At 37.2% G+C, this 24,504-nt stretch overlaps 1 protein-coding gene across 1 annotated transcript in view; it reads right to left on the bottom strand.

Annotated features, from left to right (window-relative positions):
* The window catches only part of CASQ2 (calsequestrin 2), a 122,172-nt gene that overhangs the window by 39,448 nt on the left and 58,220 nt on the right, over positions 1 to 24,504 (bottom strand). The window contains exon 6 of the mRNA XM_051992931.1: positions 17,522 to 17,652. Coding sequence (XP_051848891.1) covers positions 17,522 to 17,652 — 131 coding nt within the window. The remainder of the gene's footprint in view (positions 1 to 17,521; positions 17,653 to 24,504) is intronic.

The raw sequence follows: 24,504 nt of genomic DNA, 5'->3' as shown, positions 1-24,504 counted from the left end.
AAAGATTACAGAGAATTTTACAGGTCACATCAAGATGTTGGGCCATGATGCCATAATTCAGCAACTTCTTGCTTAAAGTTTACACTGATTATATTATCTTCAACAGATTCTTGTTGCTGGCATTTTTAACAGCAATGGTGAACATATATAAGGTTTTAGGTTAGTCAAGTGTTTTCATAATATTATTTCTTTTGGCCTCATGACCCTTCTTTATTTATCCATTCTAGGTATCATTATTCTCATTTTTACAAATGAAGAAACTAAGACCCAGAACTAGTAAGACCCACAGCCCATGGCCAAATAGCTAGCAAATATCATGGATAGGATTCTTCCTGATTTCAATTCTCATTTTATTTTTTATATCATTCTGACTTTCTATTTTGCCACAGATATTGAAGAATCAAAAAATAAAGTTTTTGACAGTCTTTGTAGTGTCAAATAGTTAAACATTAGAAATTCACATTTTAATGGAAATGTCATTAAAGAAAATGCAATATCTGCTTAGTTGTAACACCCTAAGGATTATAAAGTCTTTCCATTGACTTGCAATTAAAATCTGCTACACATGATGTTGTCTCTATTAGAAGGTGAAGTCTTTGAAAGCTTTGCTTTTTTAATTTATATCCTGAGTGGTTAGCACAGTGCTTTGCATATAAATACTTCATCAGTCCTTTTTCATTCCCTCATCTATCCATCATTCATCCATCTATTCATTCATAGCAACTTCTAGGCAGGTAGATTGATAAATGTTTGACAATTAGCTCTCTTAAATCACACATAATCTACATTTATTAACATTTTCTCCATCATTTTCTCTAGGGTAGACAATTAAAAAAATAAATCAACCCCTGGTTTGTAGTTTGTTGATTTCTGAGATATAGATACTTAAATCAAAAATGAAAGAATTGCCCCTGGCAAGCCAATATAAGCAGGCTCCAGCATACCCCTGCCTCTAAGTCACTCCCCTATTTCTTCAATAATTTTGCTTTTCCTCTCTCTCCCCAGCTCTGGCTTTTCATTATCCCCAGTGACTTCAATATTCTCATAAATGACCTTTCTAACATCACAGTCTTCCCAATTCACAGAACTTTTCAACTTCTGCCTCAACTATACTTTAACCATGTATAGACATCTCACTTTAAGGTTTACTATCAGCTTCAAATGTTCCAGTGCAAGTCCTGGATGTCCCATAGATATCTCAAACTCAAGATATCCAACATGGAACTCGTTATTTCTTTCTCCTTCTCAACCTCACTCCAATTCCTGGCTACATCCTACCACTCTTCTCAATTTCCTTTCTTCTTAGGGGGCCTCTGTAAGCTTTTCAGTCTTCCAGGTTTACAAACTTAGAGCCATTATTCATTCTCTTAGTTCCTCTCTCCTCAGCCTGCAAATCAGTTATCTTGTATTGCTCTTCTTCTGCAACATCTACTTCTCATTTAATAGTTGCTTATTGAATTAAAATGAATCAAAACTATTAAATTCCTCTATCTTATCACAATGGCATATTCCTCCACATTTCTCAATTTCTACTCCCCAATCTACTTCCTGAACATTCTCTTCTTCATATAAAAGTGTATTTTTATTACAACACTGAACAATTAGTAAGATTTTTAGTACTTCTTGTATTAATATTATCAGTAGAAATAAATAACAATACCATGGTCACAGTGTCCAAACCCCAAGAAAACAAATAACATACAGTACAAAGTTCATTATTGGCAACTCTCTTTCAGAAGTTATAATTATTTTCAAGTATAAATTACAACATGTGCATGAAAACCACAAACAATAAACATGTATTTATAGAATTGTGCACGATTTTTTCCCCCAATTAGATGATGACGATTCCATATGGTTCTGCTCTGTGTGGATTTGGTTTTCATTCTTTCTTTCCTAACATTTGCTTGATCTCCAATTTATTGATTTTACTTCTACAACTATGAGTGGCTCAGCCATAGGCTTTGATTCCAGAATACCCTGCACTTTTTGACTTGCTGTTGACTTCCTCTTAAAAAGAGAAACTATTGGTGATTTTTTAAAGAAGTCTATTTGGTGCTACTATAAAATATTCCTGGACTTCTGAATTGTGTGACATACATTCATTTGTGTTTCCTTTCTGACTTTCATTGTGTTCCAGAATGGGTGGGTCAGCTTGCTCAACTTTTTCTTCCTTTTCAATGGTTTCAGCCACAGGGTTACTGATTCCTTCTGTTTGTGCTTCCTTGTGGTTCTCTGATTTGACATCCTCTTCCTTTAGCATTTCTTTATTCTCTTCATCTGTAAATTCATTGTTAGCTTCTAAGCCTTTATCATCTGTTTCTTGTGTTGTGCTTTCTTTATTTGACTCCTTTTGATTTTGAATTGGGGACAATCTTAAAAATTGATCAAAATGGATCAATTGGGATGGAAGTGGATATCTTCAACAGAAAGAAGATCTAATTCAGTTCCAATTGAGCAATGATGGACAGAATCAGCTACACCCAGAGAAGGAACACTGGGAAATGAGTGTGAACTGTGTGGATTTTTTGTTTTTCTTCTCAGGTTATTTTTGCCTTCTGAATTAAATGCTTCTTGTGCAACAAGAGAACTGTCTGATTCTGTACACATACATTGTATCTAGGATCTATACATTGTATAGTAACATCTGTTACTATAACATATTTAACATGTATAAGACTGCCTGCCATCTAGGGGAAGAAGTGGAGGGAGGGAAGGGAAAAGTTGGAACAGAAGTGAGTCCAAGGATAATGTTGTAAAAAATTACCCATCTATATGTTCTGTCAATAAAAAGTTATAATAATAAATAAATTAATAAATAAATAGAATAAATTAATCAGTGGGATTCAGGTTCATCTATATGTATCATATTTAGATTATCAGTGGTTCTCTAAGACTTCTCTGCTCATTTTCAGGTTCTGACTTTTCAGCTGAAAAACTACTTTTTTCTTTCTTTTGAATTGGCTCATCTGCTTCAGCTAATTGTAGGTTCTCATTTTCATTACTTATATTTCCAACAGGATGATTGTTTACAGGGAACCTGAGAAGGACTGTACTATTGGTCACTTGTATTGGCAGTTTGAAAGGAATTCCAATGGGGATAGAGTTCTTATCATTTGACAGTGTTGTTCTGGTGAATTTTCCCTTTCTCTTTTCTGTGATTTTGCAGATATGATCTCTGCAAGGTGTTTCCTAAAGAAACTACAATCAGGCCACTATTGTTTACTTTTTCTACCATGATTTCCTCAGATTTGTTGAGTCTTGAAGTAGCAAAAACTAGCATGTAGCATCCAACCACAAGCAATCTGATATTAAAGCTGTATGTATTTCCCCGCATGCAATATAATGAATTTTCTCATTCTGAAGTCCCAAGTATAAAAGTACCAAGACCTAATTGTCCAAACTACCAAAGCCAAATGTACATACTTCTTCCTGTTAAAGCTACTATATGCCCCCCACCACAAGCCACTTGATTCACTTTTCCAGGAATTCTAAGAACCAGTTGGAGAATTCTATAATTTTTCAATTGCTCAGGTGACAAATTTAACTTTCCATTCTCTAGTTCTCCAAATGTGTAGAGTTCACTGTCTGTAGTTTCAAAGGCAATGGTAATATTCACAAGAAATCAAGGAGATAGGTTTACCAAGAACCACTTGACAAGGGTCAACACATTTGATTCATCTGCCAGACCAATTTACCCTTCAGAATTGTCACCTTACATAAAAAGGTCCCCATTCTCAGTTAGTACAGCTGAAGTGTTGGAACCAGCAGAGAGCTATTTAATCTTGTTTTGGAATGTAAAAAAGCTGAGGAGGTGAAAAGTAGTTCTCTCTTCAGGGTCACCAAGTCCCAACTGCCCTTCACTATTACTTCCAGCTGCATGTACGTTCTCTTCTGTGTATACTAAAGGATGGTTCCTTCCACATGAGGCAAGTTTTAAAGCTTTTACAAAAGTTGGCTTGCTGATTGTTGTCTTTGATCCTACTCCTCACTGGCCCCAGTTGTTGTTGCCAAACATGTAAAATTTACAATTTCCTGTTATAAGAACAATCTGTCCATCTCCACATGATAGATATGTAGGTATATCATTTTTTAAGCTGAAGTTGCTGGGAATATTTTTAGAAAACTTGCTTTTTCCAAAAATGGTAACAGCACCTGAATCTGGCACCAGCTCCTTAGGTTCCCCCCTGTCAGGGATAGCTCTGCACAGTCTAGGGCTGCTCCCCGTCCTCCTCCTTGGTGACCTCCAAGGTCCTCATGGCGCAGATCTGGGTATCAGTGGGGTGCACATGCCCCAGCTCCTGGAATTCAACAAATATGAACATTCTCTTTTCCTTCATCATGATCCCTGGTCCTTTTTGGAAAGAATCTGGGACCTAAAGTCCCAAATATTCCCTGAGCCTACCAATCTTGCCTCACTTCATAATCCCATTAGAAAACCATCCTACCACTTTACTGGCTCCCATTTTTGAATTAATTTTTTTGTACTTAAAATCTTAGAATTTGATAGTTGGAAAGGACTTCAGGGGCCATCTTTTTTTTAATTACATAAACAAAATAGATTCTGTTTGTAACATATCTGATAAGTACTCATCATCCAATGTCTAATTGGAATTATCAAAGAAGGAAGTACCCAGTCTGAGACATACTTGAGGGTACTCTTGACATACCTTATGCCTCTAACTTGCTCCCCTATTTCTTCAATAATTTTGCTTTTCCTCTCTTTCTCTTCCCAGCTCTGCCCATTCATTATCCTCAGTGACTTCAGTATTCTCATAAATGATCCTTTCAACATCATTGTCTTCCCAACCCACATGACTCTTCCACTTCTGTCTCTATTATACCGCAACCATAAATAGACACATGTTCCTATCTTTTTATCTCCATCCCTTGCATATCCATACCTTCCACATCTATCTTATCTGAACTTATGGATGAACTCCTGATACTTTTAAAGGAAGTCCTTAAACCATAGAGTTCATGCTACCTTTTTTTCTGGTTTTTAACTGCTGTTTACCATATTTATATTCATCTCTGATTAGCTTTCTATATGGCTAATAATATCTTGTCTTTATATGGCATGTTAAAATTTGCAAATTATTTCTTGAACATTATTTCTTTCTTTTTTAAAAAATTATAACTTTTTATTGACAGAATCCATGCCTGGGTAATTTTTTAACATTATCCCTTGCACTCACTTTTGTTCCCACTTTTCCCCTCTGTCCCTCCACCCCCTTTCCCAGATGGCAAGCAGTCCTATACATGTTAAATATGTCACAGTATATCCTAGATACAATATATGTGTGCAGAACCGAACAGTTCTCTTGTTGCACAGGAAGATTTGGATCTTGAACATTATTTCTTTTATTTTTTTTAATTTTTATTTAATAATTACTTTATATTGACAGAATCCATGCCAGGGTAATTTTTTTTTTAACAACATTATCCTTTGCACTCATTTCTGTTCCAATTTTTTCCCCTCCCTCCCTCCACCCCCTCCCCTAGATGGCAAGCAGTCCTTTATATATTGGATATGTTGCAGTATATCCTAGATACAATATATGTTTGCAGAACTGAACAGTTCTCTTGTTGCATAGGGAGAATTGGATTCAGAAGGTATAAATAACCCGGGAAGAAAAACAAAAATGCAGATAGTTCACATTCGTTTCCCAGTGTTCTTTCTTTGGGTGTAGCTGCTTTTGTCCGTCATTTATCCATTGAAACTCAGTTAGGTCTCTTTGTCAAAGAAATCTACTTCCATCAAAATATATCCTCATACAATATCGTTGTCGAAGTGTATAATGATCTCCTGGCTCTGCTCATTTCACTTAGCATCAGTTCATGTAAGTCTCACCAGTCCTCTCTGTATTCATCCTGCTGGTCATTTCTTACAGAACAATAATATTCCATAACATTCATATACCACAATTTACCCAGCCATTCTCCAATTGATGGGCATCCATTCATTTTCCAGTTTCTAGCCACTACAAATAGGGCTGCTACAAACATTTTGGCACATACAGTTCCCTTTCCCTTCTTTAGTATTTCTTTGGGATATAAGCCCAATAGAAACACTGCTGGATCAAAGGGTATGCACAGTTTCATAATTTTTTGGGCATAATTCTAGATTGCTCTCCAGAATGGTTGGATTCGTTCACAACTCCACCAACAATGCATTAGTGTCCCAGTTTTCCCGCATCCCCTCCAACATTCATCCTTATTTTTTCCTGTCATCTTAGCCAATCTGACAGATGTGTAGTGGTATCTCAGAGTTGTCTTAATTTGCATTTCTCTGATCAATAATGATTTGGAACACTCTTTCATATGAGTGGTAATAGTTTCAATTTCATCCTCTGAAAATTGTCTGTTCATATCCTTTGACCATTTATCAATTGGAGAATGGCTTGATTTCTTATAAATTTGAGTCAGTTCTCTATATATTTTGGAAATGAGGCCTTTATCCAAACCTTTAACTGTGAAGATGTTTTCCCAGTTTGTTGCTTCCCTTCTAATCTTGTTTGCATTAGTTTTGTTTGTACAAAGCCTTTTTAATTTGATGTAATCAAAATTTTCTATTTTGTGATCAGTAATGGTCTCTAGTTTCATCTTTGGTCACAAATTTCTTTCTCCTCCACAAGTCTGAGAGATAAACTATTCTATGTTCCTCTAATTTATTTATAATCTCGTTCTTTATGCCTAGGTCATGGACCCATTTTGATCTTATCTTGGTATATGGTGTTAAGTGTGGGTCCATGCCTAATTTCTGCCATACTAATTTCCAATTATCCCAGCAGTTTTTATCAAATAATGAATTCTTATCCCAGAAGTTAGGGGCTTTGGGTTTGTCAAACACTAGATTGCTATAGTTGACTATTCTGTCTTGTGAACCTAACCTTTTCCACTGATCCACTAATCTATTTCTTAGCCAATACCAAATGGTTTTGGTGACTGCTGCTTTATAATATAATTTTAGATCAGGTACAGCTAGGCCACCTTCATTTGATTTTTTTTTCATTAATTCCCTTGAGATTCTCGACTTTTTATTGTTCCATATGAATTTTGTTGTTATTTTTTCTAGATCATTAAAATATTTTCTTGGAAGTCTGATTGGTATAGCACTAAATAAATAGATTAGTTTAGGGAGTATTGTCATCTTTATTATGTTCGCTCGGCCGATCCAAGAGCACTTAATATTTTTCCAATTATTTAAGTCTGACTTTATTTGTGTGGAGACTTTTTTTATAATTTTGCTCATATAATTCCTGACTTTCCTTTGGTAGATAGATTCCCAAATATTTTATGGTATCAACAGTTATTCTGAATGGAATTTCTCTTTGTATCTCTTGCTGTTGGGTTTTGTTGGTGATGTAAAAAAATGCTGAGGATTTATGGGGATTTATTTTGTAGCCAGCTACTTTGCTAAAATTATGAATTATTTCTAATAGCTTTTTAGTAGAATCTCTGGGGTTCTCTAGGTATACCATCATATCATCTGCAAAGAGTGATAGTTTGGTTTCCTCATTGCCTACTCTAATTCCTTTAATATCTTTCTCGACTCTTATTGCCGAGGCTAGTATTTCTAATACGATATTAAATAATAATGGTGATAGTGGGCAACCTTGCTTCACTCCAGATCTTACTGGGAAAGGTTCCAGTTTTTCCCCATTGCATATGATGCTTACTGATGGTTTTAAATATATGCTCCTGACTATTTTAAGGAAAAGTCCATTTATTCCTATGCTCTCAAGTGTTTTTATTAGGAATGGATGTTGGATTTTATCAAATGCTTTTTCTGCATCTATTGAGATGATCATATGGTTTTTGTTTGTTTGGTTATTGATATAGTCAATTATGCTAATAGTTTTCCTAATATTGAACCAGCCCTGCATTCCTGGTATAAATCCTACTTGGTCATAGTGTATTATCCTGGTGACGATTTTCTGTAATCTTTTTGCTAATATTTTATTTAAGATTTTAGCATCAATATTCATTAGGGAGATTGGTCTATAATTTTCTTTCTCTGTTTTCAGCCTACTTGGTTTAGGTATCAGTACCATGTCTGTGTCATAAAAGGAGTTTGGTAGGACTCCTTCAATCCCTATTTTTTCAAATAGTTTATTTAGCATTGGAGTTAATTGTTCTTTAAATGTTTGGTAGAATTCACATGTAAATCCATCTGGTCCTGGGGATTTTTTCTTAGGGAGTTGATTGATAGTTTGTTCTATTTCTTTTTCTGAGATGGGACTGTTTAGGATATTTACTTCTTCCTCTGTTAGTTTGGGCAAGCTATATTTTTGGAGGTATTTTTCTATTTCATTTAAGTTGTCGAATTTATTGGCATAAAGTTGGGCAAAGTAACTCCTAATTATTGCTCTAATTTCCTCTTCGTTAGTGGCGAGTTCTCCCTTTTCATTTTTAAGACTAACAATTTGATTTTCCTCTTTCTTTTTTTAATCAGATTTACTAAGGGTTTGTCTATTTTGTTGGTTTTTTCATAGAACCAACTCTTAGTTTTATTAATTAATTCAATAGTTTTTTACTTTCAATTTTATTGATCTCTCCTTTTATTTTTAGAATTTCAAGTTTAGTGTTTGACTGGGGGTTTTTAATTTGTTCCTTTTCTAGCATTTTTAGTTGCAAACCCAATTCATTGACCTTCTCTTTCTCTATTTTATACAAATAGGCCTCTAGAGATATGAAATTTCCCCTTATTACCACTTTGGCTGCATCCCATACATTTTGGTATGATGTCTCATTATTATCGTTTTCTTGGTGAAGTTATTAATTATGTCTATGATTTGCTGTTTCACCCAATCATTCTTTAGTATGAGATTATTTAGTTTCCAATTATTTTTTGGTCTACTTCCCCCTGGTTTTTTGTTGAATGTAATTTTCATTGCATCGTGGTCTGAAAAGGATGCATTTACTATTTCTGCCTTACTGCATTTGAGTTTGAGGTTTTTATGTCCTAATATATGGTCAATTTTTGTATAGGTTCCATGAACTGCTGAAAAGAAAGTGTATTCCTTTCTGTCTCCATTACATTTTCTCCAGAGATCTATCATATCTAACTTTTCTAGTATTCTATTTACCTCTTTGATTTCTTTCTTATTTATTTTGTGGTTTGATTTATCTAATTCTGAGAGTGCAAGGTTAAGATCTCCCACTATTATAGTTTTACTGTCTATTTATTCTTGCAGCTCTCTTAATTTCTCTTTTAAGAATTTAGATGCTACACCACTTGGTGCATATATGTTTAATATAGATAGTGCTTCATTATCCATGCTACCCTTTAGCAAGATATAGTGCCCTTCCTTATCTCTTTTAATTAGATCAATTTTTGCTTTAGCTTGATCTGAGATCAGGATGGCTACCCCTGCTTTTTTGACTTCATCTGAAGCATAGTAGATTTTGCTCCAACCTTTTACCTTTAACCTGCATGTATCTCCTCGCTTCAGGTGTGTTTCCTGTAAACAACATATTGTAGGATTCTGGCTTTTAATCCATTCTGCTAACCGCTTCCTCTTTATGGGGGAGTTTACCCCGTTTACATTTATGGTTAGAATGACCAATTCTGTATTACTTGCCATCTTGTTAACCCTGGTTTATGCTTTTCTCCCTTATTTCCCCTTTCCCCCCTTCCCTGTATTAAGCTTGTGAGCACCACTTGCTTCTCACAGCTCTCCCTTTTTAGTATCCCTCCCCCCACCTTAGAGTTCCTCCCCCTATCTTACCCCTTTCCCTCCCAGTTTCCGTATTCCCTTCCGCTTAGCTTATTCCTTCCCTTTTCATTTTTCCCTTCTCACTTTTCAATGAGGTGGGAGAAGTTTCACCATAGATTGAATATGTCTTAAGATTTTTCACTTAAAGCCAATTCTGAAGGCAGTAAGATACCCACTATATTCATCCCCCTTCATTCTTTCTCTCAGATATAATAGGTTTCCTATGCCTCTTCATGAGATGTACTACCTCTACTTTACCCTTTTTCTGGTACAATGTCCTTTCCACATCAATTTCTAGAACAAGGTATACATGTATTCTTTATACATCTATATAGTTGAAATATAGTTCCAAAGATTAATCTTTACCTTTTTAGATTTCTCTTGAATTCTATATTTGTAGATCAAACTTTTTGTTAAGTTCTGGCTTTTTCATCAGAAATAGATGAAATTTGCTTACTTCGTTGAATGTCCATCTTCTTCCCTGGAAAAAGATGCTCATTCTCGCTGCATAAGTTATTTTTGGTTGCATACCAAGTTCCTTAGCCTTTCGGAATATCATATTCCAGGCCCTTCGATCTTTTAATGTGGATGCTGCCAGATCCTGGGTGATCCTTATTGTGGCTCCTTGATACTTGAATTGGGTTTTTCTAGCCACTTGCAATATTTTTTCCTTCATCTGAAGGTTCTGGCATTTGGCCACTATATTCCTTGGTGTTTTGATTTTAGGATCCCTTTCAGTGGGTGATCGATGAATCCTTTCAATGTTTATTTTTTCCTCTGTTCCTATGACTTCTGGGCAGTTCTCTTTGATAATTTCCTGGAAAATAGTGTCCAGGCTCTTTTTTTCATCATGTTTTTCTGGAAGTCCAATGATTCTCAGATTGTCTCTCCTGGATCTGTTTTCCAGGTCTGTTGTCTTCCCCAGAAGGTATTTCACATTCTTTTCCATTGTTTGATTTTTTTGGATTTGCTTGACTGATTCTTCTTGTCTCCTCGAGTCATTCAATTCCAATTGTTCAATTCTGATTTTCAGTGAAGTATTTTCTTCACTCACTTTTAAAAAATCTTTTTCTAATTGTCCCATTGAGTTCTTTTGTTCTGTGGAATTTTTTTCCATTTCGCCAATTTTGTTTTCCAGTTCACCAATCCTATTTTTCAAGGATTTTACTTCTTTATCCACTCTCTAACTGACTTCTCCAGGTTCTTTTGCCAAGCCTCCCTCTCCTTTTCCCATTTTTCTTCTACCTCCCTTGTGAGAGCCTTTTTAATCACTTCTATGAGGTTCATCTGTGCTGAGAAACAGATGATCTCCTCCTTTGGGGATTCACCTGGGGCCTGTTTTTAGTCTCCTCAGGATTTAGAGTCTGCTCTCTATCTGTATAGAAGCTGTCAAGGGTTAAAGTCCTCTTCAGTTTCTTGCTCATTCTGTCTAATAATCAAAGACAAACTACCAAAGGAAAACAGAAAAAACTGGATTCTTTCTTTGGGGGAGGGGCTGGGTGGTGTTACCGAGCTTCCTCTACAGACTGCGGGGGCAGCAGTGAGGCACTAGCAGGACTGTGCTGCGCCTGCGCTCTGAGATCCCAGAGCGTGCTGAGTCACTGTGGGGGGGAAAGGGGGAGGGCGGCCAGGTCCCGAGAGACTCCAGCTGTTTGGGGTTGTATTCTTCACCCCCCGGTTTTTAGCTTCTCTGCTGGGCTGCTGACTTGCTGCTGGGGCAAAGTATCCAGTCCTATAGCGAAGCTCTCCCCGCAGAGATGGCTGCGATCACTCCCCACCCCCTCTCCAGTCTGCTCCCGTGCTCTCACTGCCGCTGCCCACCGCCTGCGCCCGATCTAAAACCGTCCCAGCCCTCCAGTAAAGACAGACCTTTCTTGGCGACTCTCAAGGATGGCTTCTCTTGGTAACTATTTGTGGGGTTTTTTTTCAGTCAAGCATTAATTCAGAGGCTTGTAATGAAATGGATAGTGAGAGAAAGCGTGGAGCTTACACAGCTGTGTGCCTCCTCTCCGCCATCTTAACCGGAAGTCCTCTTGAACATTATTTCATGTTATCTTCAGAATAATTTTAGGGGTAGCTTCTTAATTATTATTTAAATTATAAAGAGGAGGAAATTGAGGCAGTCAGCGGTTTAAATTGCATGCTTAGTTTCACATAGCCAATATCTGAGAAAGGATTCTTCAACTTAAACTGTTCCAGACCTTCTTGTATTTCTTGATTTCTCTAGCTCCATGCACTCTTATTCCCTCACTGGAAGATGCTCTCTTACTGAGAGGCCCAAAGGCATCCACTATCATCTTCTAGATCTCTCTTTATACCTCAAAATTTCTCCAATTCTTCTTCTATATCATCCTCTTTCAGGCTCAGTTTATGAGATGGTATTTCTCCTTGCCAATGCCAGCTTCTCAACTTAGGTCCTCAATGGCACCCTCTCTAGGCTACTGAAAGAGTTTGCTGCATTGACTGTTTCCTCTATCATTTCTAGTCTTTCCCTATATATTTCTTCCTCCCCTAATGTTGAAAAAAAAGATAGCATCTCAACCATCCAGAGAAACTATTTCATTATCCCTCATTTCCCCTGAAGGTATCATCTTATCTCTCATATTTTCTTTACTACTAAGATTATAAACACAGTGGTTTAGATTCTTTCTCCACTTTAGCACCCACTCATTCCTCAGCTCCCAACAATCTGGTTTCCCTCCCCACCACTCTCGAAAAAGTTCTCTTCAAGCTCAGCAATGAATGATCTAATTGCCAAATGCAATGTTCATTTCTTGGTTCTACTCCTCTCCTTGACTTGGATTTGATACTATTGACTACCCTCTCCTTGATTCTCTTTTTTCTATTGACTTCTGGGACACAGCTCTCTTCTATTTTTCCCATTCCCTCCCCACCTCTCTAATTGCTTTCCTTCATTCTTTCTTTTCTGATTCACTGCCTTATTCCCATTCACCAAACATAGATAGCTCAAAGGATTCTTCTTGACTCTTTTCTCTCTCTTTTTGGGTATGATTTCATCCATTCTTATGACTTAATTTATCATGTTTAAGCAGATAACCCCAATCCAAATTTGTATCTTCAGCTTAATTTTCTCCCTTAAACATCAGTCCTACATTTTCAACTGTCTATTGAGAAAATTCTCTATTTTTAATGACTCTTCAAATTTAACATATTCAAAATTTGACATATTCAATGATCTTTCCAGTTTCTCTATTTCTCTACCATTACCTCAGTTGCTCAAGTTCAAATCCAGAGTCATCTTTGATCCTTCACTTTTAACTTTCCCCCAAGCTAATAAATAAATTGTCAAACCCTATCAATTCTGTTTTTTTTTTTTCTGATTTATATCAGTCTCTTTCTCCACACTCACAATACTATACCTCCAATCCCCATCCTCCCACCCATTTTTGGGCCTCATTGACTCTTATATGGTTTAAACATAGTAGTTTTCCAACTGATCTCTTTGCCTCCGTCTCTTCTGTTCTCTAATCCACCTTTCCTAATACCTAATTCCTACTTTTGAATAAATCAAACTTTCCCTCAAAATATCTGCAGTAACTTTCCATTGTTTATAGGACACAATACAAAAATGTTAGTCTAGAGGATACAATGCAAAATTATAGGGGCTAAGGCCCTCCAGCATCTTACATTGACTTAACTTTCCAGCCTTATTTCATTCTATATCCCTGCATGTATTTCTGTCAAAGTGAACTTCCTTGATTCTATCCTGGTGATTTCCTGCCTCGATTTATTTGCACAGGTGATGTCTTTGTCTGGACCACAATCCCTCCATCTCAGACTGTTGAAGTAATCTCTTCCATCAGCCTCCATCTTCTCCCGACTCCTCCCCTTTCTCTAGATTCTACATTCTTTCTTAGAAAACTTTCTCATGGATCTCTTATTTGTCCCTACCACAGTCTATATTTTTAATTATATTTTTAACATTAAAAGAAAATAGGTATTTTTTGTTCTTGTATTGTATTTATTTTTGAATATGTTCCCTCTGCTTCCCTGCCTAGAGAAATATGTCATGTAACAAAGAATACAAAAAAAGAGAAACAACAAAAAACATTCAGTCAAGCTAGTCAGCATATCAGTAGAATCTGACAGCATATGTAATGCTCCCCAGCCATAGTCCTCTACCCCCTGTATCATTTTTGTGTATATCTCCTATCCTTTCATGAACTGGCTTCTTATGTGATAGGATCACAGACTTAAAACTGGATGAAAACTTGGAGATTATCTATAACTTCCCAGTTGTATCGAAAAAGAACTTTAAGTCCCCAAAAAGTTAAATGATTTTTCCTAAAGTCACACAGAATTGAGTATGATTCTGGATTGAATCTGTCTTCATTTTTATTTTTGTATTCCCAGTATCCAGCATAGTGTCTTTTTTTTTTTTTTTAAACATTGATGAGTTACTTCTTTTAAAATTTTTATAATAATAGCTTTTTATTTTTCCACATACATGCAAAGATAGTTTTCAACATTCACCCTTGCAAAATCTTGTGTTCCAAATTTTTCTCCCTCCCTCCCCACCTCCCCACTCCCCTAGACAGCAAGTAATTCAATATAGGTTAAACATGTATAATTCTTCTAAACATATTTCCACATTTGTCACCAGCATAACATCTTGCACATAATAAACATTTGAATGTTTGCTGAATCTAAGGGAAATGAGCTGATTCTCTGGCTCAAGAAAGCCTGTTTCTTATACCAGGCAAAGCTTCATCGTAGGTTTAGAAACAAGATGATGGAGACAGGAAAGGAGAAATTAATCTATCTGAATATCTTGTTCCAGGGATACTTTAAATTGGAGGTAGCTAGATAGTATAGTAGATAGAATGTGCTAGACTTAAATCAGGAAAACCTGAGTTCAGATCCAGTTTCAGATACTTGCCATCTCAACATGCCTCTACTTGCTTTGTTTCCTCAGTTGTAAAATTGTAGATAATAACAGCACCTGACTCCTGTATTGTTGTTGTGAGGATCAAATAAGATGATATCTGTAAAGCACTTAGCACAATGCCTAGAACATAGTAGGTGTATATAAATATTTATTCCTGTTCCATGTTTTTATTACACGACTGGCCCTCCTTTTTTACTGATCACACTCTTCTTGGGTAACATCTTTGACTTCTGGTATGGAACTTTAATCCATGGAAATCTGCTTATTATTGCCCTGAACCTTTTGAAAACAGTTTTTCCAACACCTAGGCTATTTGTTTGATTAAACCCAAATTTCTTCTCCTTGTCTATCACAAATTCTATTTGGGGGGGGGGGGGGGAGGGTTATCCCTTCCTCCCAGTATTCTCATGACTTCCATTTTAACAAGTTCCTCTCTGTTAGTGAAAATCAGACACAAAGCAGAATTCCCCAATGCTTGTTTCTCCACCTTTTGAAGGATGAATTTAACACTAAGTTAAGAAGCTCTGTTTTTGGCAAAGACCTCCAACAGATGTCCAGACAACCAAAGTCCCCAAACACAACTATATCATGTCTGGGCCTGGCTTGTGATCTATTTCTCAAACTCTTCACCTTTTTTCTCTTTCTGTTCAAATGGTCCATATGGTATATCCCAATGACAAAATATTTTTAGTTTCTCCTCCATTGACCTTCACCCAGCTACTCTCCACCATGCTATGTTCTCTTCCCTCACCCACTGCCATGTTCCTGGATTGCCCATATGACAGATTTTTATAGTTGAGGAAATAGAAGCCCAAAAGAGTTGAGTGATTTACCCCCAAATCAAATAGATAATGGCAAAGCCAGTATTTGAATCCAGGTTTTCTGATTTCAAATCCAGTTCTTTTTCCACTATGCCATTGTGCTCAATTTATAGACTGGAAACATGGTAATATTCCTCTTGATTACATTTATGTATTTTCCTGGTGGCCTGTATTTGTATAGCTGGAAGAATAATGATCCACTTCTGTCCCTTTTCCCAAAGGTACTTAAAATAACAATACACAAGATTCTCCACCCTGTGAAATTCATTTCTGAAAAGGCCACACTCCCCACCCCCACTCCAAAATCTCAGTAATAAAGACCATTTCTTAGAGTCCCTGAACTTGATTCATCATGGGACTTTCCTAATCAAGCTTTTCCTTGCTGTTCTGCTAGAATGCTAATGGCCCCTCCCTCTCACTCTTTGCAGAGGTGGGGAATTATGGATTTGAAAGACTGCATATAATGTCAGGTTTATTTTGGGTTTAAAAAAAAATACTTATTGTAGTTTTGCTGAACTCTTCCCTACACTCTCCTCCATGCACTTTTTAATCCTTTACTATTTATATGTTTGTGATATATGATATATTAAAACTCCCTCTCAGTGAGGAAGAGGAATAGAAGAATACATTGGGGTATGTAGATGTAAAAACAAAAAGTTCTAATAAAAATATAAAAAAGGAATTCCCATCATTAGAGAGTTATTGTTTAGGGATAAGACATTCTGAAGCTAGGGGGTTCCTGTTAAAATAAAAGTATGTACTTTAGAGGAGTAACATATTAACCCACAATCACTAACATCTTAACACATATTTGTTTATCTGGTTAGTTGTCACTTGGGAAATGTGAGAAAGCTGCACTTTAATTTCTCTTTAAAATTATTCCTGCAGAATCAATTGTACTTGGGAATCCAGAATTTTTCTTGGTCTCTGAGGGCAAAGGCCTGTGCCTTATTAAAATACTTTTATTCTTAGGACCCAGAGGGAATAGGTTAGTGGACAAGTTTTTAAGAGGGGGAAGGGCTTTAGGAATTACTCTTGGCATGGGATACTATCTAAGTGAAAGGTGGTATTAGGGTACTGTGGGGAAAAACACTAAAAGAGAAGAGAAGCAAAAGGAGTGGAGAGGGGCTCATAATTAGTAATTTTTGCAATGGGAATAAGGAGTTTGAAACATATCTGGGGCAAGTATAGCGCCTTAATAATTTTTTTTGAGGCAATTGGAATTAAATAATTTGCCCAGGTTCACACAGGTAGTAAGTGTCTGAGTCTGGATTGTGAAATCAAGTCCTCCTACACCTGATTCAGTGCTCCATATCATGCTTTGTTGAGGCTGCTTCTGGGAAAGGGTTGGAACTCACTGGAAAGGTGCTCATCTGGGGTGTAAAAGGAAAGCTACTACTGTTTTATTTAATCAATCTACTAGTCAGTTAATTGTTTTTATTCTGCTGAAGTAAAAGTACTGTCAACACCCTCTAATTTTGGCATCCAGACAAAGGCTGTACTCTCTCTCCATAGTTAGGGCTTTAGAATCACCAGAGATGATGATGATGATGGCATTTCTATAGCACTTCAAGATTTGTAAAGCATTTGATAGAAATTATCTCATTTGATCCTGCCAACAATCCCCATTTACAGATGAGGAAAGGGAGGCAGACATGTTTGTGTGTATGTGTATATGTGTCTTTCTGTGTGTGTTTCTTACTTAATTAGCAAGTTTCTGAAGTAGAATTTGAACTCAGATCTTCTTGGCTCTCTAATTTCAATGCTTTATAAATTGAACCATCTAGGTGCAAACTTCCACACAGACACAAATGTATCTAGGTCCGCAACCTGGCCTTATGGGAGTTTGTCTTCCCAGTGGAGTAGTCTGGCCTTACCTGCAAGGGTTTCCCGCATTCAGGTGTCATAGTATAACTAGGGTACTCAGTGACCTGGAAATAAACATCTGTCAAACCTGGAAAGATAATTCTCAAACTTTTGGCCGCTGGTGGTACAGGATCAATAGGTGCCTACCCTATTCCCAAGGCCGTGGGACCTTGGAACCTTGAAAAATGATTTTTGGGAGATACCTTTGGTGCTCTTTCACAAACTCCACAAGCTCTTCCTCAGTGTAAGGTTTATCTGGGATGGGAATGGGCTCATCCATAAATGGTTCATAGAAGTCAACCTCATTCATCTTCAGGGTTAGCTTCTTTGCAACCTGTGGAAACAGGGATGGGGGAAGATATATCAGAACTGTTTCATTGAGGATAGGTCCATAGGACTGACTGGTTTGTCTCTTTAAGGAAGGGTTGTGTTCTCTGAAGTTTCCTTGGCAGGGAGGGTGAGGGAAGGAAGTGAATAAAAAGGCAAAAATGACAGACTGGTGCAGGCTTCATGCTTTTTATGGGATCAACTCTAGCTTTGTGACTGTGGGCAAGTGGGCAAGGTTGCCTATGTCTTAGCTTCCTCATCTATAAAATGAGGATAATAATAACTGCTATTTAATAGAGTTCATGGATAGCTAGAAGGAACTTGAGAATCATCTAGTCAGACCTTCTAATTATTTAAAAAAGGAAACCGAGTCCTAAGAAAATTATACAAGGTCATAAACATGGTAAATGTCACAGGTGGGATTTGACCCAAGTACTCTATTCAGAGCTAGAAGAATCAAATGGGATAATATGTGCAAAATGCTTTTTAAATTTGATATCAGCAATCATTATTATAGACAATCAAAGAGCAACTGGAATTGAAATTTGGTAAATTCAATCACATTTTCAGGAAAGGTAGAATAGGATGAAGATAAGATGCTGGATATAGAGCAGGAAAACTCATGTCTGGATCTTGCCTTGGACTAATCCTAAGTATATAGTTATGGTCAAGTCATTTAAGTGCTCTGTGCCTCAGTTTCCTTATGTGTAAAATGGGGATAATAATTTCTGTAATACCTACATTGGAAGGTTGTTATGAGAATCAAATGACTCAAAAAAAACCTGGGTTCAAGTCTTACCTTTGACTTATACTGACTATATGATCCCCCTCCCTCATTTTCTAAGTCTATAAGCTATATAATAGTAACTGACCTGATTTCAATATAGTTTCCTTACCCCGCTTATCTTAATTCAGTGAAATCATAGGTTTAAACTCCCCCTACCAAAAAAAAAAAAAAAAAAAAAAGGACTTTGAAAATTGGAACGTGTTAAATAGATGTAATTGGTGATTATTCTTATTACTGTAATTTTATTTTTCACCATTACTTTTTACATATATTGACTATATGGTCCCCTTCCTCATTTTCTAAGTCTATAAATTATATAACAGTAGCTGACCTGGTTTCGATATACTTTCCTTACCCAGATTATCTTAATTCAGTGAAATCACAGGCTTAAACTTCCCCTACCAAAAAAAAAAAAAAAGGACTTTGAAAATTGGAAAGTGTTAAATAGATGTAATTGGTGATTATTCTTACTACAGTAATTTTGTTTTCCCGCCATTACTGCCATTTAATTTGGAAGGTGTTGGAGAAGGATGGAGTAAATAGAGAAAGTTGAAAACAATGTTGTGGAATGTGAGGGTGTGAGATTGATTGAGTCTCTGGAGGCTCCCTGGGACTTGAAACAAAGGGCTTTGTTTAGGAGGATCAGCCAACAGCCCTTCTTCCCCCTGATCTAATTCTGTAGCCTCCTGGCTATTTGAGTTGGAGGGCCAGCCTGGAGAATTATGTCTCCCAGTGCCAAGTTCCCTTCTCTCCATCCATCTCTTCTGATGACCCAGATCGTTAGCTGAAGGTCTTTTGGCACCAGATGAAAAGCCCGGGGGACCAGCCAATGGCCAGGGTGACATTTCATCTCTCCCCAAGCCTCCCTGGCATGTTTGCCTTAAGAGTCCCTGCCCTCAGGACATCTGATGCCGACTCTGAAGGGACTGGAGAGGCTGAGAGTGTGAAAAGCTCTAAAGAAAAGCCAACGTGGTGGTTCCTTCCCTTTCTTCCAGTGCTGCTGAGTTAAAGAATACACCTGGGTCATGCATGAGTGACCCTGGGGAGATGCCCAGATCAGTTGGCTGCCCCCTCGTGGTGGTCACTAGTCTTACACAGATTGGATTTGGGAGCACAGGTGATGGGGAGAGTTGTGGGGAGTTCAAATTAAAAGTCCTTGGGAAACTCCAGTGTTTTGTCAGCAGTCGTGATGGATTCCTGGGTTTCCGAGTCCCTGTAGAATCGATTGTTTCTGTTTGGCTTTGTTTTGTTTTTAATAAGTACTTTGCCAGCCAGTACCTTTTGTTAAAAGCAACTCATTTGGCTCAAAGCAAAGAGTAGAGAGAGATGGTAAAAGAAATGGAGGCAGGAGATTCATTGTCCTGTCTGTTTGGAGAGGCAGGAACCTGGGGTGGGACTGCTTCTCCAAATGCTTCTGCATACGTTCAGAGTTGGATGGGGTCCCTGAGGTCATCTAGTCTAGTCCCCTCACTTCCCAGATGAGAAACTCAGGCTTAGGGTGCTGAAGTTACCATGGAGGTCATACTGGTCACAATCTCAAGCCATGTCTTCTGGGTTCAGTCCTATTGTCCTAGGTTTGTGTCTCTGTCGTCTGTGAATGTCTCTCTGTCTCTCTGCTTCTCTCCGTTTCTGTTTCTATTTCTGTGTCTGTCTCTCTGTCTTTCTTTTTGTCTCTATCTCTCTGTGTATTTCTCTGTCTCTGACTATTTCTCTGCATCTTTGTCTCTCTTTGTCTCTCTTTTCCCTCTCTTTCTCTGTGTCTCTTTCTTTGTCTCTCTGTCTCTGTCTGCTTCTGTCTCTCTCTGTGTAGTTCTGTCTCTATTTCTCTGCATCTTTGTCTCTCTTTGTCTCTCTGGGTCTCACTCCTTCTCTCTCTCTCTCTCTCCTTGTGTGTGTGTCTCTGTCTCCTCTCCTTTCTTCTCTGTCTCCCTCTTTGTCTCTCGCTGTTTCTATCTCTCCTTTGTTTTTCTCTGTGTCTGTCCTCTGTCTCTCTGTGTGTCTGTCTCTATTTCACTATCTCTCTTCTGTCTATCTGTGTGTGTGTGTGTGTCTGTCTTTCTCTATTTCTCTTTGTCTCTGCCTGTCTGTCATACCCTCTAGCCTCAGGCTGGATGCTGACACTGGACCCTGACTTTCTGGGTCCAGTTTCATCTTGGCCCAGATAATTTAAAAAGTAGCCATGCATGGAGGGGAAAAGGAAGAAAAAATGCAACAGAGGGAAGTACCTAATTACAATTTTCTGGGATTCTCTCCATGTATGTTTCCTTCAGAATTTGGAGCCATCTCCTCTCAGAGACAATTTTGTCATTAATGCTCTCAAAGAAACTAATACTATGTCTTCCTTTAAGCTATTATTGTATTCATGAAAAAAGAAACTTCTCCTGGGAGAAGTAGACTAGTGAGCAGGTACTATGTAGTGGTGATAGGTGCTCTCAAAAAAGATTTTCAATAAACAATTTTATTAAATACATAGAAGAAAAACCATGCAGAAAGGCATATAAAAAGAATAGTTTTGTCACTACCTTGTTAAATATATATATATGTATATATATATATATATATATATGTATATGTGTATTTATATGTGTGTATTCACAGATGCCACAGACATGGGATTCAGAGATTATTTTATCCAACCTTTTAATTTTAAGAGCAAGGGAACTGAAGCTCAGGAGGTTAATTAGCATGCCTAAAATGGCCCGGGTTGGATCAGAACCAGATTTTTAACCCAGGCAGCAGATAGAGTTAGATTCAGAAAGACATTTTTTGAAACTTACTTCAGACTTTTATTAACTGATCCTGGACATGTTCTCAACCTTATTGGACCTCACTCTCCTCATCTGTAAAATGAGGGGGTTGGATTTTATGACATCTATTGTATCTTCCAAATCTGTGATTTGGAAAATACATCTATGATCTAAGATACAATCTATGATCTATCCCACCTGTGTATATGTCAATATATTTCTCTAAGAAATATACATGTATTTTATATACACATACACTTATATATATATATATATATATAAAATGTAAATTTAAAACAATGTACACATGCATATATGATATAGTATATTAAACTATAAACATATTAAGACAACTCTGAGATACCACTACACACCTATCAGATGAGCTAGAATGACAGGGAAAGATAATGTGGAATGTTGGAGGGGATGGGGGAAAGTAGGGACACTGATACAGTGTTGGTGGAATTGTGAACACATCCAGCCATTCTGGAGAGCAATTTGGAACTATGCTCAAAAAGTTATCAAATTGTGCATACCCTTTGACCCAGCAGTGTTTCTATTGGGCTTATACCCCAAAGAGATACTAAAGAAGGGAAAGGGACTGGTATGTGCACGAATGTTTGTGGCAGCCCTCTTTGTAGTGGCCAGAAACTGGAAACTGAGTGGAGGCCCACCAATTGGAGAATGTCTGAATAAATTGTGATATATGAATATTATGGAATATTATTGTTCAGTAAGAAATGACCAGCAGGAGGATTTCAGAAAGGCCTGGAGAGACTTACATGAACTGGTGCTGAGTGAAATGAGCAGGACCAGAAGATCATTCTATACTTCAACAACAATACTATATGATGATCAATTCTGATGGACGTGGCCCTCTTCAACAATGAGATGAACCAAATCAGTTCCAACAGAGCAGTAATGAGCTGAACCAGTTACAGCCAGTGAAAGAACTCTGGGAGATGACTATGAACCATTACATTGAATTCCCAATCCCTATATTTTTTTTCTGCCTGCATTTTTGATTTCCTTCACAGGCTAATTGTACACTATTTCAAAGTCCGATTCTTTTTGTACAGCAAAATAACTATTTGGACATATATACATTTATTGTATTTAATTTATACTTTAACATATTTAACATGTATTGGTCAACCTGCCACCTGGGAAAGGGGTGGGGGGAAGGAGGGAAAAGTTGGAACAAAAGATTTGCAACTGTCAATGCTGAAAAATTACCTATGCATATAACTTGTAAATAAAAACTATAATAAATAAATAGATGAAAAAAATAAACTACAAACATAGAAGTTTGTAGTTTCTTAGACAAACTTCTTTCTATTCAACTTTATATAGTGAAATGTTTGTATCTATTGATTGTTAAATTCACAATGAAAAAATGAAAATTTAAATTGTCATCATAAGACTTGGGAATTCCCCTCTCCCTACTCCACCTCCAATTTGGATGGGCTTTCTCTTGCTTCTAAGAAGGCCTAGTCACACACTGGCATTGATCAGTCAGTGGAGAGACACTGATCATTCAAAGAAAGTTTATAAGTAGGTCTTCTTAGAAGCAAGAGAAAGCCCATCCAAATTGTTGGTCGCAAATACAATCAGCAATGACAATATTGGGGTAGTTATATGGCACAGTGGATGGAGCCCTGGCACTGGAGTCAGGAGGATCTGAGTTCAAATGTGGCCTCAGACACTTAGTATTTACTAGCTGGGTGACCCTAGGCAAGTCATTTAACCCCAATTGCTTTGCAAAAAAATTTTTTTAAAAATGTGATGATGCATCCTCTTATAAAAACTTGTATGTGCAAGATCTGTGTGTTTCCTGCACTTTTGTCTGGATCAACAAGGATTTTAGGGCACAAATGTAAAGGTTGAGTAGAAGCTCCAGATGATATATAAATTCTAGATTCCTCAAGCAAAGTTTTTCCAACGCTTCCCTTGCCTCCTATTAAGCCTAGTATCTATCCCTTGGGAAGTTCCTGCTTTCATGCTTACTGCTGCCTGTGGATGCAAAGAGATTGAATTCACTCTTTATCTTGAAGTAGAGCTCATTCATTCTTTTGACAAATATTTATTGAGAATCTACTGTGCGCCAGGCTTTTTGCAAAGCTCTGCTCTTGCTCCTTAGTGTTATTACACTATTTGAGAATGCTATATTAAGAGCTGAAGAGGCCCTCTGGTGACCATATAACTAAGTAGTTTAGCCACTTATTTATTTTAATGGTAGTGATGGATTTTGCCAGAGGAGAGGAAAGCACTCAGACATTTATATGGTGATCACACAAGGGCAGACAGTAACGCCAATGCTTATTCTAAAAATGGTCAGCCTGTGTATTCTGTTAGTCTATTTAGGCACCATTTAGACTGATGACAAATGAAACCAGCTCAGAACAAATTGTAATGCCTTAGAGCTCGGAAGTAAAGATTTCTCAGTCTTGGACTTCGTTATCAACTTTGCTTTGTTAGCTGGTTGCCATCCTCTCCTTAGTCCCCAGTATTTAGTGAGTCACAAAGTCTTCCAACTAAGACATCCCCTAGGACATCTTTGTCCTTTCCTTTCCTTGTTTGTCACTCAAGGCCATTCCCTTATCACTACAGAAGCTTTCTAATAGGTCACTTTGGTTTTTTTTTTGTTTTGTTTTGTTTTTTAACATTTCCCTCTTCTAATTCACCCTGAAAAAAATGCTATTGACCTTAACTTCTCAAAAACTATTTTCATTATTTTCTATATACACAAAATCTAGTATTTGAGGCACTCAGAATCACCCTAACTGGTTTCCCTGCTTCTATCTTTCCCCAACAATTCATCCTTGATACAATAAAGTCTTTTTCTTCAAATATAATATTATCATTCCTTTGATTAAAAACTGTTCAGGACTCTCCAATGTTCATAAGATAATATTCAAGCTCTGCATCAGTGAGTACTTGCCTGGTTTTCCAACTTTATTTCATTCTTCTCCCAGTCCACATTCTATACTTCAACCAAAATGGCCTATTGCCTATTTTCAGAACTTATTCTGCCCTCTCTTGCCTTCTGGAGTTCACAAAGGCTGGGTTCCCTACGTCCAGAATATATTCCTTACTCCTCTCAACCTATCCTTTCTTCAAAGCTTAGTTCAGGTGCCAAACCTTGGATGGAACCTTCCCTAATTTCACTTTGCCTCCAACTGTCACCATTAAATGAAAGTGATCTCTCCTAAGTATTTTCTCAAAGCTCTTTTCTTTCTTCCACCCAATTATATTGTCTTTTGTACATCCTTTGTGTTTTACTTCTCATAGATAGTAGATGCTTAAAGGGTAGCCACTATATTGC

This window comes from Antechinus flavipes, chromosome 4, assembly GCF_016432865.1.
Source record: "Antechinus flavipes isolate AdamAnt ecotype Samford, QLD, Australia chromosome 4, AdamAnt_v2, whole genome shotgun sequence".
Lineage (NCBI taxonomy): Eukaryota > Metazoa > Chordata > Mammalia > Dasyuromorphia > Dasyuridae > Antechinus > Antechinus flavipes.
Note: the sequence above shows the minus strand (reverse complement) of the source record. Positions and strands in the feature narration are given on the sequence as shown.